Genomic DNA, 15,543 nt, shown 5'->3' with positions numbered 1-15,543 from the left:
CGGCTGAGTGAAAATATAAAGATGGCAAATGTCAATCATGAATCATGATTCATGATCTGTCAACCCTTTGTCGTTTAGGTAATATATTATCTGTAGGTTCTGCGCTAAACGATTTTGTCGGATTCCCGTTTATGATATCCCAAATTTATGGGAGGTCATCTTTTTGTCATCCTCCTTATTAGTTATTACTGAAAAATATTTAGGAATATACAATGGACAATGTTCTTTCTTAAAAGCACATGTCGCAAAGCATTTGTAGTAAAACTTCTTCAAAAATTCTGCTTTTTAATCGAATTATACTTATAATAATTACGTTCGAAGCGTCATCAATTTTAAATTAAAGTTACACTAAAAAAATTTCTGCAATACCCTGCATTTAATCAAATATTTCCTTTCACCGGCATTTATCATCCGATTCAGCGGGGATTGTTTAGCAAAACAACGTTGAAGCAATTATTTTGAACACGGACAGGGCATTGAGTGATTAAACAATAAACCGATCCAATCATTTAACCCGTCGAGCGTGAATTCAATCACGGCTGATAAGAGCCCTACACCTGTAGGGTTGTAAAAACCCAACCATGTACTGTACGTATAAATTATATATGTACTACGTGTGTAGGCAACCCTTATTGACGTGTCTTGAGAAAGTTTCAAGGGATGAAATGAGATTTATTTTCGATTTTAGTTGTAATGATTGTAGGGTTTTTTCGTGTTAGATTTTACAGGGCTATGACATCAGGTACCATATGAACTTTAAAATTATTGACAGACCTAAATTGTCTTATCTCCTTAATTCCTAAATTATTACGTTTACGTCTAGAATTTTGCTGTCATTTCTTATCGATGAAATAATGTTGTGTTAAATATTTATGTCAACAGTCATGGTCGTTTGCAATGAATTTCGGATATTAGTAATTCGGAATATAATCAATCAATTAAGGAAGATGAATATTCATGGTTTTAAATACGTATTAATATCCTAGTTAGCTAATAATCAGTTACTTAAAACAATTGACGATTCACAACCATTTGAAAGAGATGACATAACTAAAATAGTATCGATTTTTCATTAGGACACCTACAGATCCTAGATTCAATCCTCGTGTGTAACCACAGAACACATTCAACCTTAAAACAATATGCTAATAGTACCCTCACAAGTTTTGCATTCCCTCCATGCCCTCCCCCCACTTGATTGATGGCTGACACTGATTGCAGGGCGACCTTTGTCCTAATGACGGTGTGCGATTGATACAGCCTCCGCTTTGAATATTTATTGAGTGCCAATGTACCGCCGTTACGAACGCGTTTTTATTTATTTCTCTGGCTTTTACCTGAGCGTTTATTGACAATGCTGTTCTATTTTTGTGTTTATAATTTACACTGTTATGATAAATGGGCTATGTTTGTACAATATCTCACTGAATAAATTCTTCACATTCAAAAATCAAACAAAACAAACATTAATAATTGAATAGTAATTGTTAACAATAATCGTTCCCAGAGCCCCCGGAGTGCGAAGCAGGCCAGCTGACGTGTGGACAGTACGTGTGGAACAAGACATACTGCATACCACCGCACTACCGCTGCGACATGTATGTCGACTGCGTTGACGGCACCGACGAGGCGGACTGCAGTGAGTATACACCCTTATTTGTGTGAGCGACGTGCGGATAGTATGTGTGAACAAGGCACAGTGTACCTCATCTAATGTTCATCAAAATCCACAGTTCACTAAAACATCCACTTTTTAATAGAACAAGAGAAAACGTTGAAAATAGCAACCATGCCCATAAACGTTCATATCAGAAAATGTCACAGTAAACCTTTCATATAGTGTGTCGATAAAAAAAAACATTTAAATGAACCCCTTTGGTATCATTAACAAGTACCTATCGTTTGCGGGAACGCACTGATTGAAACGTGCAATGTACGCTTCTTTGTTTGTGTGACACAAGGCAATATAAAAACTGTATTAAACTAATCACTCTTGGTATGTCACATATTTAAAAGTGACATCAATTCAGTTAAATTGTTAAAGAATTGTTAATATTTGGTCAATTATTGAATTTACATAACTATATTTAAAATTAAGGCTAAAATTCTTCTACTCAAAATACTTACTAAAAATATAACCTTTATGATAGCTGTACTATAATATCGTACCAATATTAGTATTTTGTGTAATAAATCAAATAGGTTATGAAAAATACATTGAAAATATCGGAGTGGAGCATTCAGATTACTTACTAATTGTAATCAACGTCGCTGGCTCAGCATAAAGCTCCCGTCACACGTCAAACGCACTGATTGCGTTACTGCGTCTTACATTGTGTGTAAGCGCCTTAATCGTTTGCTGAATATGTTATTACATGATTGAATAATTTCCGGGTGGTTTGGTGTTATAGAAATTGGAAATATGTCTGTATTGATTGCTATTTTTAGAAACATAGGAACACTTTTTCTGAAGACATTTTTATAACATAGGTAGTTATTTCTCATTTATTTTGAACATCAACAAAGAATAATAAACTTAGTTTCTATTTGTAAAAATTATATATCGGCTATAGGTAGGTTAAATACAGAACGACTATTTAGTTTTTCCTTAACTGTGTTTCAATAGTTACGTAACAATAAAAGCTTGATTTAAAATCTCTAAAACCAATTACTATAATTAGCAAAAGTTTATAATTCGGTGGTCAGTCGCAATATACATATTAAAATTAATTTAATAAGTCATATCAAGAAGCAGACGACTGCAAGTGACGGCTCTTCAGATGTCCCAAGTTTTAATTGCAAGGAAATTGAACTTTTATGCGCAGACTCCAATCCAAGCGCTTATTAATTAATTTTGTTTGTTTTGGACATATTCGAGCAGAATTGGGATTGGCATATTAGCTTCTATTTATAAAAGTTGATAATTTAGTCACCTTCAATAACAGTAATTATTAGAAAAGTGTATGATTGATTGTTTGAACACTATCGCACATGATTAAAGTAAATAAATATCGTATTAGTTTGAAAAAATTTCTCAAAAAAAAGAAAATTTCTTCACAATCCTTCCTTGAACAGATATATTTTATTGAAATGTTACCTACATTGTTTAATATGCATCGATTTAGTACCCATTTCAGCAATTATTTTTATCTATTTTTCTCATTTCTCATTCAATATAATGTTCCATCGCTTCATTAAGCGAAAACAATTTTGGTAAAACTCATTCAATTGAGCTATTTTTGGCGCAAAAATATTAATAGGTACATAAAATGTCATATTTCACGAGCACGCAGACAATGGGCGGATTTCAATGTCGATATTTCTACTGACATCGTTTGATTTATTGTCAAATATTTGATATCGTTTAAATTGTTGTAAATGTCACCTCTCATTATTTATTTTGACAATTGGATGTAGAGTTATTGAATTCGATATTAAATAATAATTCACAAAAGGATACCTTCATAAGAACCTCAAAATTCGTTAAAATTTATATGTAACTATATTATGTAGAGTAAATATTACATTAAAAATGAACATACATCCAAATTCCTAACTATGACCATCGAGATAATATTACTACGTATGGAGGAGACACCACGAACAAAATCTGTGCGCCATTTTTTTGCTCTAGCTAAGTTTTAAAAATTATTATTTAGTTAGGTACTTAACGATGAAAGTTATTCCTTTGCACTTTTCCGTATTATTTGTATTATTTGTGCAATATCGTAACACACACGAAGGCATGTTTGATGCGTTTCACTTTAAAACCATTAAAAAATACCGCTCAACATACGTCACATGACGTATGTTGAGTGGAACATAAGTGATGTAGGCGGTGTCGTCTCCTATTAATATTATCTCAATGACTATGACACACAAAAATATTCACAGCTATCTAACCCCTAGGCTTCCCCTAGGTAAAAAAAAACCTTAATTTTTTAGCTTCCCCAGTTTTGGGAACACTGTTTAAAAATATAAAATAATTGTAAACAAAAAGCAGTGCAGCAAAAAGTAAAACTAAAAGCAATTAAGTAAAAGCCGTTGACAAGACGTCGGCACTCCAGACCCTCGCAGTTGACCCGGAAACGTGGTAAGGTGAGCGTCGATAGCACATGTCATGCATAGTATAGCCTTTCTGCATAGGTGTACGAAAAGTTTGGAACACGTAGTAATGTGGCTATAGCTCATAGAAAAATAAATATGTTGTAATCTATCGTGCGTAGTTACTATTTCTTTGTTATTTTCAACAGACTGGACTCATTTGTACACAACACAATCTATACATAATATGTATTATGTAAAGTAAAAATTTTGTTACTGCACATAGAGTAACAGATTTGAAAACACAATTGTAACAGAAAGTCATGCGAGTTAAATATCATGGGATGACGAATGGACGTGTACCTTTATATTAAAGTTTGCAACGAGATTAGATGGGTTCATTTCCCAGTTCCAATTCGCTTGATTTCGACACAGAATTATATGTGCTTACTTTCCTTAATTGATACTTCTACATACACTTCAATATGTACCTATATACTTGACTTGTTTATAATTACAAATATAAATTTATGAATTACATATACCATAAATCGTATTAACTAGTAGCAAGATACAATAATTTCCTACTCTAAAAATTATTAATTAATAACAAAAAAAATTATTAATTAGGGTGGATGTACCACTAGTTGACCATTTAAGCGGTTTTATCTTTAGCAATATATAAAAAACGGGTTAATTGTTTTACGTTCAATGTTATTTTTGGGACACAGATAGTTGAATACTCACTGTAACTATTGTTCTTAATATCAATTTGATAACCTTCAAAGGTTTTATGAAAACTACTCTGAAAGTTATTTCTGCTAAAAACACCATTACTTGACCATTGATCACCAATATCTGACCATCATTACTCTAAAAGTTGACCATTTTCAAAATGGACAAAATGTCCTTCTTCGAACATTAGTTTTGTTTAATAAATAAATATATTATTTAATAAATAAATATAGGTTGATGAAATCAAACCACTTGGTCACGGAAATCAAGTGGACAACTCAAGGTTAATAATATTCTCGGCCCCGAAACCTGACCAACTAAGTTCGGTATAAAAATCTTACGGTGGTCAGCTTTTGGAAATATGCAACATAAAGCTATGACTTAACTACGGCTTACATTATGGTTTGTTAAATTAGGTAGGTATAAGCACAAACCAAAGCAAGGCTTTCTTAGCAAAATATAAAGAACCAAGAGCTTACCATACTGGTCAACAATAGGCGAAAAATTGTTTTCGTTGCTCCAAAAGATAACCAGGCCGCTAAAAATCATGAAAAACTGTTCATGCCAAAAATGAAGCCGAAAGTCCATAACAGAATGGTTCAACATTATGCCTATAACAAGACATATAAAGAGTAATCGATTGCATTCGAGATAAATTAAGATTTCCCAATCAACTCCCGATAAAAAACTCTTAGTAAAAAATGTGATTACTTACGGGGCACCTTCTTAATTACATCTTCGTGTTGAAAAAATGTCAATATTTCTGCCCAATGGCAGCAAGGTTTGTTTTTATTTTATAGATGATGTTGCTTTATAGAAAAAACAATAAACTATCATCTGGGGCTGCCGTATTTTCTTAATTGGCGCGTATATTTGAATTTCGGTCATGTATTGGCGCTTGGTCAGCTAGTGGTACATTGACCCTATATTACTTCATTTTTTGTCTTTACGACCATGTTACCTGTTGTCAGCTTCTAATTTTTTAATCCGTAAATAAATGCATAACAATGAGGAAAAGTGAACTAAAAGTATCATATTTTATAAGCGTCGCGGGATTTATTAAATTCTCTCAAAGTATAAAACATGTCGTAATGAATATTCTTTCGTAGAAGCAGGGATACGACACATGCACTCACTTTTACGAGAATGTTTGAAAGCCTTGAGATAATACGATTTTCATCACATTTTCATATAGTTATGTAAAGTCTCTTTCAGCGGCTGAAGTGCTTCAAGACGCCAGCGCTGTTTATAAAAGAGTTCCTTTGTGTCGCCTTAATACTCTTTTTGTGCTGGATGTTTGTTATAATGATTGCGTTTTATAAATTCTATCGCGCCTCGGGTATACTTTGTTGCAACGAAAATGAAGACATACATTTTAAAGTTGGAATAGATAAATTGCCTTGCGAATTTCGTCTCTATTCCAAGTACATATTAAGATTATTACATTTTAAAATATACAAAATTAATTATTATTATTGTCCTTTACAGCATACCGCAAGTGTCAAATTGACGACTTTCAATGTGGGGTAGAGAATGCCGGCTACAGTAAAATATCCACGACACAGGGACCTTGCATACCAAAAGAGAAGAAATGCGACGGGTAATGATTATTTTTTATTACTTTATAGTTGTAAGTTACGAAATATAAAGAGACTATGATAAATGTTTGTTTATTTAATTATTATGCACAAAACTACAGATTAGTAAAGTGAACGAAATTAACACTTGAGACTGTTGTTAAAATCAGGATATTATTGTACAACTTTATTTGAAAACATGTTGTTATTGACTTTTACCATCAAGGACAGAAAGTCTATGACCATAAGCGCTTTTTATTATTTTTTGAAATATTTCTTCGAATTGTGATATTTGTAAAGATATTTATGTATATATTTCCTTTGTTGTGTTTTACTGTTTATTCGATAATCATATCGTTATAATTTTTCATTTTCTTTTCTTCCGTAAGTGTTGTTAAATATTGGATATTTTATTATAAAATTGTTAATAAAAATATCAATTATAATTTTACAGCTACGTAGACTGCAGAACGGGTAAAGACGAACAGGATTGTCCGGGCAGCCCACTCAGCTGTCGGCTCGACCAATTTCGATGTGCCTCTGGTGATAAGTGCGTGGATTCGAGCGCCAAGTGTGACCATAAGGATGATTGTGGGGATAACTCGGATGAAGCACGGTGTAGTAAGTTATTTAAACCTTTATAGAGATAATTTCTTATGAAAAAATTTGAAGAAAAGTTATAAGAGATTTCTGCTGAATTTAACGACGATATTGTTGAATTTATTTATTAATGAATATTATGATTTTTTTTTTCATTTATTTTGACTTACCTGTTTACGCTTGCCAGGTAGTTATACACTGAAATGAGTAGGCAAGCATACCTAGGCATATTCTGTGTATCAAAAACTATCAGTCAAATAAATTTCATTTGGTTAAGTATCAAAAGTATGAAGGTGATGAAAAAAAAATCGATAAAAGTTAATTTAATTAAAAATAGCCATGACCACTTTTCGATGGGCAAGCAATTATAGGCATATTTGTTTATCCTACTACTATTATAAAGGCGAAAGTTTGTAAGTATGGATGTATGGATGTTTGTTACTCTTTCACGTAAAAACTACTGAATGGATTTGAATGAAACTTTACCACAATATAGCTTATATATCAGAATAACACATAGGATAGGTTTTATCCCGGAAATCCTACGGGAACGGGAACTATGCGGGTTTTCCTTTGAAAACGCGGGCGAAGCCGCGGGCGGAAATCTAGTAAAAAATATTTAATAAAAAATATGTCTCATCTGGTTATCAGATCGGTGAAGGACGATCTCCCACGGACTCTTAGACCATTATAGATAGATATATATAGAATAATAAGCTGGTCAAAATGTTGTGCAAAACTATTATCACTGGACATAATTTTATACACAAAAATAAGAGTGAATAATACATTTAATCTGTTTCAATAGTCTGGTTAATTTTCTGTGAGAGTATTTTTTTATATTGAAACGAAAAGACAATGTAACACAATTTTATGGCGACTTATATACATAACTATCTATAACAATTATCCTAGAAGTCTATACATAACATATATCTCTATACATCGTTTGAAATCTTGCAGATTTCCCCCCCTGCCACATAGGGCAGTTCCGGTGCAGCAACGAGCTGTGCATCCCGGTGACGTACCACTGCGACGGCTACAAGGACTGCGCGGACGGCTCGGACGAGGCCAACTGCACGGCCATCACGTGCCCCGACAACAAGTACCTGTGCCCCAGGGGCGGGCCCGGGGGCACGCACAAGTGCATCGCCCGCTCGCAGCTGTGCAACGGACACAAGGATTGTGACGATAACGCTGATGAAGAAGCCGCTTGTTGTGAGTATCTTTTAGTATTTAATGATGTCGCGTTATTGCTTTCACCGGTTATTGTAAGTGCGTAATGATTAATTTAGTTGATTTATTTAAAATATGGTCTGGTTTATGCTCTGTTTATTGCACCTGGCGATAAGCAGGATAAAAATATATAGTCTAAACTACTCACGAGCGTGAGTACGATACGATGTTGTAATTTATTCTAGAATTCTTAAAAACTTTGCTTCTTTGTAATTTTAAGGGTAGCTTTATTCTACTCATATTATAGTTTACAAATGAAAACTTAACGGACGCATAATTTTGGTTAAATGAGATGTACAGTTACCCCTCCACCGCTCCTTTATACACATAAAAGAGTAGCGAGCGTGTTCTTTAATTTCTGAATTAAAGAACAGACGTCGCTACAATTTTGTGTCACTAAACTTTTTTTCTTTTTAAATACCATAGACGTTACTCTAAAAATCGAAATCTGACATCTAGAATCGAATACATTGATTACTTGTGAATAAAAATCATCATAAATTAATAAATGTGTTTCAAGTTCGATTGACAATTAATATTTCAAGTCCGTATCGATTAATTCACTTTAATCGATATTTTTAAGCAGGTTACCTCTCTTCGAAGATAAATTGATAGACGTCAAATGTTGTCTATTAAAAATTAAAATAGCTCTACTATAGTAATACATACAATTATTTTTAGTAATTTAATTGTATTTTAATAACATGAATGATAACATTTGCAGCGACGGCATCGTGCCCCGCGCTGGAATGCGAGCAGCTGTGCGTGGCGTCCCCGCTGGGCGGCGCGTGCGCGTGCGGCGCGGGGCTGGCGCTGGCGGCCGACAACCGCGCCTGCCGCGACCGCGACGAGTGCGCCGAGTGGGGCCCGTGCCACCAGCTGTGCGTCAACACGCCCGGCTGTGAGTATCCGCGCACTAGTCGTGTTTTTGAAGTGAAAACTTCTTTAGCGGCGTTGAGCACTTTTTCTGTAATGGGTATAAAATCTTAAACTCGCGTCAGGACACGTGACCTGATCGAAAAAGCGTAAGACGGATACCATTCCAAAATATCAAACATGCACAACGTTAATAATCAAGTTTTCACTTCTGCCGGCACTCCCGGAGTGCAACCCGTCTTTTTTTTATATCAGAGTAGGCAAACGGGCATGTGGAGCGCCTGATCGTCAGCGAGTCCCCCGCCCGTATTCATCTACAGGGGCTTCTGCAGATGCGTTGCTGACTTTTAAGATGAAGGTACGCTCTCTTCTTGATGACACTCAAGTTGTAGCCATCAATTAGCCTTCGTGTTTTAGGAAGGTGGCATTTCCACATCGAAATACACCAAGATAGATTTATGCTAATACTGGATTGACCAGAAACCAGTCGATCCAGTATTAGCATAAATCGACTGGCCAGTGAGGCGTAGGTGATAAAAACTTTGCACTTCGAGCAAGGGGAAAGTGTGGAGCACAAGGAATGAATTTTGATTGGTAGGTATGCTTTTTTCGTGATTCGAAGGAAATAGGAACTGCGTCGGTGGCGATAATGCCGTAAGTACATAGAAGTAACGAAACTAGTTTCTTTTTGGAAAAGTCCAAATTAGATGAGACCGTTATTATAACCATGGTCTTCTCTACATTTACCTCTAAAATTTTCACATAAATAATACCTGATACCGTCTTCTTTGCCGTGTAAACAATTATTGTATTAATTATAATTATTGGCTTATTAAATTTTTGATATCAATTGAAAAATTGCAACTTTTCCAGTATGATTTTTGAAGTGAAAACTTCTTTAGCGGCGTTGGGTATAAAATCTTAAACTCGCGTCAGGACACGTGACCTGATCGAAAAAGCGTAAGACGGATGGATATCAAACATGCTCAACGTTAATAATCAAGTTTTCATTTCTGCCGGCACTCCCGGAGTGCAACCCGTCTTTTTTTTTAACAAATATGTTTATATCTCGGCAGCCTACAAATGCGCGTGTGCCCCGGGCTACACGCTGCTGGGCAACAGCAGCTGCAAGGCGAACGCGGAGCCGCCCACGCTGGTGCTGGCGCACGACAAGGGGCTGCTGAAGCTCGACCTGGACAAGCGCTCGCCCACGATCCTGGCCAACGCCTCGTCTGCTGCCGGACTGGACTACCATTATAGAAGGAATATGCTGTTCTGGTCAGATCTTAAAACTAGAAAGGTTAGGCTCTTTTGCTGTTATACTTATTAATAACTAGATGATCCAATAATTTTCTTGTATTTTTTTTTCTTGAACAAGAACGATAAATTTTCATCCGTATAGATCGAATGACCAATAAGTTACATTTATACAAATTTCTATACTACTATAGTAATAGTATTTTGGTGTCTACTACTATTATTGTAAAATTATTTTCAACAATATGCATTTATTAGCTTAATTTAAAGCGCAACGATGTAATTTCTTTTATATGTTGCAGGACGACTGCAATACATATACAAATACTATATTAAAAAAAAAAAATTGGTTGTTTGTAAAGTAGGTTTACGATCGAGATGTTTACGTGATAACGTCTTATTGGTGGCAGCGCTCGAAATGAGACGGGAGATCGGTCCGTCTCTCTCTCTTTATACCTGCGATCGCGTGAGGTTTTGGTGTGACACAAGTTTCTGAACATGTCACCCGACTTAAAACGATTTTAAAAACGTTATCACGTTAAAATCATGTAAATGATTAGATACATTGATTTATAAGACTTGTTGCCGTGTTGCAGATCCACGCGCAGCACCTGAGCCCGGGCAGCAGCGGCGCGCACAGCACGAGCGACATCTCGGTGGCGGGCTCGTGGGCGCCGGTCGCGCTGGCGGTGGACTGGGTCGGCGACAAGCTGTACGTGGCCGACGCGCTCGGCCAGAAGGTGGACGTGTTCGAGCTGGACGGGCGCGGCCACGCCGTGGTGCTCGGCTCCAACCTCACCAGCCCCGCCGACATCGCGCTCGACCCCACGCTCGGCCTCATGTTCGTCGCGGACAGCAGTCAGGTACACACACTACACACAACACTTGACGTCACACGCGACACTTAACATAACACATGACACATCACACGCGACACTTGACATCACATGCGACACTTAACATCACACATGACATATTTAATTTATTAAAAAATAATTTATGCATGTTTTAGATCATTCGCGCAAACATGGATGGAACGCACTCCAGATCGATAGTATCGGAAGCGACATATAAGGCGTCTGGTATCGCTGTGGATACGATAGCGAGGCGGATATTCTGGTGCGACTCTCTCCTGGACTACATCGAAACAGTCGACTATGATGGAAATTACAGGTTCTTAGTGCTGCGAGGCCAGCAAGTCCCCAGCCCGTCGAGGCTGGCTCTGTTCGAAGATAAAGTTTTCTGGTCCGACAGCACTAAGCAAGGAATCAGTTCTGTCAACAAATATCTCGGCTCGTCCAGCATAGAAGCTATTTATAAAATTAAAGACATAAGAGAACCGAAAGCGTTGACCGTAATACACTCTTTAAAACAAACGTCCGTAAATAATCCCTGTGGAAATAATAACGGCGGGTGCTCACAGATGTGCATCGTGACGGCGCTGCCCAACGGGGGGCTCGGCTACCGCTGCGCCTGCAACATCGGATATAGGTTAGCGACTGACTTAAGGAACTGTGATTTAGTTAAGGAATTCCTCATGTATTCACAACAGAGATTTATTAAAGGCAAAGTTTTGAACCCCGTTATAGAGGGCTTCAACGATGCCATGTTGCCCGTTGTTTCGAGGCGTGCTCGATTTGTCGGATTAGATTTCGATTCGCGGGACGAGTACATTTATTATTCAGACGTCCTGCAAGATGTAATTTACAGAGTACACAGAAACGGAACGACCAGGGAAATCGTCCTGGCGTCACAAAATGAAGGAGTAGAAGGATTAGCTGTAGATTGGGCGTCCAAAAACTTGTATTATATAGATTCTAGGAAAGGCACATTAAACGTTCTCTCCACGAGAAACGTTTCATACAAGAGAACTCTATTAAAAGACTTAAAGAGACCGCGTGCTATAGTCGTCCATCCGAACAAAGGCTACATATTCTTTTCTGAATGGGACCGTCCAGCTAACATCAGCAGAGCGAACACTGACGGTAGTGGTTTGTTGGTGTTCGAAAATGTTACTCTAGGTTGGCCAAACGGCTTATCGATAGATTTCGAGGCAGACCGAGTTTACTGGTGCGATGCTCTGTTAGACCACGTGCAACACGCCAGACTAGACGGAACAGACGTACAAACTGTTAACTCCAGACTGATAAGACATCCTTTCTCGATAGTGATCTACAAGGACTCCATGTACATAACCGATTGGAGATTAGATGCTATTGTAAGCTTACACAAACTGACCGGTGAACAAGAAGACATCATGGTTAGGGAACCGCAGACGAATAGGCTATACGGTGTTAAAGTTTACAGCGAAGAAGTTCAAAGAATAGATCCTAACCAACCGTGTTCCGTCAATAATGGAAACTGTCAGAAGTTCTGCTTCGCCATACCACGAAATACCACAGAATTGCTCACTGTTAAGTGTGGATGTCCATACGGTGAAAAACTGGCTAAAGATGGCACGAGTTGTGTAGCAGACCCGACATACGAGCCGCCGCTACAGGCCTGCCCCAACACCTGGGACTTCACCTGCAACAACCAGCGCTGCATTCCGAAGAGCTGGGTCTGTGATGGAGATGACGATTGCTTGGATAACAGTGATGAAGAACAAAATTGTACAAGTGAGTTTATGATCCTTTCATATATTTTTTTCTTAGGTTCTGTGCTATACTTATATGTATCTCCTGTTGGAAGAACAATATTTCATAGTTTGGTAGTTATGTAGCTGTTATAGAAATTTAGCTTGGTGAATTTTTAAGTTTTGTTTCTTATAAATAGTTTAGTAGTCTTTCAACTGGAAGCTTTATTCAAATTGTAATACCATGTGAAATTAACCGGCCAATACTTACTGAAACTTTATTTTCTCATTTATCTTTTTTTATTGTATTGTATTTATCTCCTTTTGTATTGTATTGTATTTATCTCCTTTCAGAAACAACATGCGGCGCATCAGAATTCGCGTGCAAATCGGGTCGCTGCATTCCCGCGACATTCAAGTGCGACTCGGAGAACGACTGCGGCGACTTCTCCGACGAGACCGGCTGCGTCAACGTCACCTGCAGCTCCTCGCAGTTCCAGTGCGATAACGGACGATGTGTTCCCAACACTTGGAAATGTGATTCAGAAAATGATTGTGGAGATGGCTCGGATGAAGGGTCGCATTGTGCGGAGAAGACTTGCGCTTACTTCCAGGTAAGGTTTTAGCTTACTTATCAAAATATGTATTAGACAGTTAACGATTTCAAAACACGAAATTCATTAGTAGACAGTTAGTCACTACTAACCCCGCTATATTTACTATATAACCTGCCTTTTGTAGTATGTATCTGTCAACTGTGCTTTTATCTTCATTATTACTATGGCATGATGGACATTGTCATACACGATTTAATACACACGATGATTATGTAATTCCTTAATGGAATCCTATTTCATGCAAAAATCAAGTTTGAAAAAAGTATATGTTACTGTTTGTCATATGTAATTTAACAATTTACAAATAAGTAGCATAAGTTAATTATTATAATATAAATATGTATCTTATCGCAGTTCACATGTCCGCGCACGGGGCACTGCATCCCCGCGTCGTGGGTGTGCGACGGCGACGACGACTGCTTCGACAAGCAGGACGAGGCCGACTGCCCGCCCGTGTCCTGCCTCGCCAGCCAGTTCAAGTGCGCTGACCTCAAGCAGTGCGTGCAGGTATGGATCTTGTTCCAATGGAATAAGGTCGATTGTTGTTTGATGTAAGTTATTTTCGTATAAGAGTTGGTCCTTCGTGCCGGATCAAGTGAAATGATGTGACAAAAACTTATATTGCTTATGGGCATTTATCAAAACAAGCCAGCATTTAGGGGAATGAAAATTTCTTTGTCTGAAAAGGTGGTTAATATTGTATTATAATATATAAAAAATTAATCGTGTTTTGAACCACCAATCGTCGATGCAAAAACTAATCTATAGTTCTATTACATCGTTCTGTTTCTTCAATCGACTTTCGTGTCTGTATTAAACGTATACGTGAACAGGAAGCATACAAGTGCGACGGCATCCCGGACTGCAACGACGGGTCGGACGAGGCGGGCTGCCCGTCGCTGGCGCCGCACCAGTGCGCGCCCGACAAGCAGTTCCAGTGCACCACCTCCGGCATCTGCATACCGCACACCTGGTATTGTGACGGTGAGTGCTTCAATTATCTTGTTATACTTGAAAAAAATAGGAGGCATAGTGAATAATATTAATACGTGCATTGTTCAATATGAGAAATTCTCAAAGAATTGAATGTGCAATATTTTACAGTTATATACTATATGAATGAATTATGGTTTGAAACTGTATGAATTATAAAAAGTAAGAAAATTTGTTTTTTTATCTTACACTTACACTTAAGTATAAGACAAGTTTAAAATATACTTATGTCGTCCACTAACGTTGTTTTTCCAAGATCTTCTATTTAAAATTTATACCGAGTCTGGAGTTGCAGTATCCGAATCATTAACAATATGCGTTTATGCAGATAATCCCTTTTTATAAGTTCCACCTGCGTCCAATATTCAATACGTTACATGCACTTACACTTTCCTCCCGGCAGGCACGCCCGACTGCGAGGACCTGTCGGACGAGCCGGCCGCGTGCGGTGCAGCAGCCTGCCCCGCGGGACACTTCCGCTGCGCCAGCGGGCGCTGCGTGTTCCGCGCGTACGTGTGCGACGGCCGGGACGACTGTGGGGACGGCTCGGACGAGGGCGCCGAGCATGCGTGCAAGGCGCCCGCCTTTAGGTACGTAGCCGATAATACCACAGATATTATGAGACGAACGAAGAAATATTCTAACGGTATAGCAATCTTTCTGTGTTTGTCTTCTTTCTGTGTGAAATGTTATTTTTTCGTATGTAAAATAAATAAATAAATCTATCTTATCAAACAACTAGCGGCGTCGCAAATCTTATTAATAATTTCATCTAGTTATAAAAACAAGCTAGCTATCAAATGTAGGAAAGTTTTGTGCAAATCAATACTTTTTATTAATTACACTTCTTTTTGGTATTATATATAAATTAAAATTTATCATTAAACATAAATTTATTTTATTTCAGATGCCCAGCGAACCAATGGCAATGTCCTGGTGTCACAAATCGTTGCGTCAATATCACACAAGTTTGTGACGCGAATTTAGATTGTCCCAATGGTGCCGATGAAGGTAGAAAATATTATAAATACGT

General features: G+C 37.6%; 1 protein-coding gene across 1 annotated transcript in view; it reads left to right on the top strand.

Annotated features, from left to right (window-relative positions):
• mgl (low-density lipoprotein receptor-related protein megalin) overlaps positions 1–15,543 on the top strand; it is a 136,808-nt gene that overhangs the window by 106,596 nt on the left and 14,669 nt on the right. The window contains exons 3-15 of the mRNA XM_090107764.1: positions 1,508–1,639; positions 6,268–6,379; positions 6,811–6,977; positions 7,920–8,174; positions 8,917–9,093; positions 10,145–10,368; positions 10,922–11,188; positions 11,338–12,943; positions 13,255–13,514; positions 13,872–14,024; positions 14,351–14,501; positions 14,914–15,100; positions 15,418–15,521. Coding sequence (XP_089963890.1) covers positions 1,508–1,639; positions 6,268–6,379; positions 6,811–6,977; positions 7,920–8,174; positions 8,917–9,093; positions 10,145–10,368; positions 10,922–11,188; positions 11,338–12,943; positions 13,255–13,514; positions 13,872–14,024; positions 14,351–14,501; positions 14,914–15,100; positions 15,418–15,521 — 3,795 coding nt within the window. The remainder of the gene's footprint in view (positions 1–1,507; positions 1,640–6,267; positions 6,380–6,810; positions 6,978–7,919; positions 8,175–8,916; positions 9,094–10,144; positions 10,369–10,921; positions 11,189–11,337; positions 12,944–13,254; positions 13,515–13,871; positions 14,025–14,350; positions 14,502–14,913; positions 15,101–15,417; positions 15,522–15,543) is intronic.

This window comes from Colias eurytheme, chromosome 12 (genome assembly GCF_061535395.1).
Source record: "Colias eurytheme isolate Ceu_HAF_F1 chromosome 12, ilColEury1 Martin Lab GWU primary, whole genome shotgun sequence".
Classification (NCBI taxonomy): domain Eukaryota; kingdom Metazoa; phylum Arthropoda; class Insecta; order Lepidoptera; family Pieridae; genus Colias; species Colias eurytheme.
The sequence above is the reverse complement of the archived record's forward strand: the minus strand, read 5'-3'. Positions and strand labels throughout refer to the sequence as shown.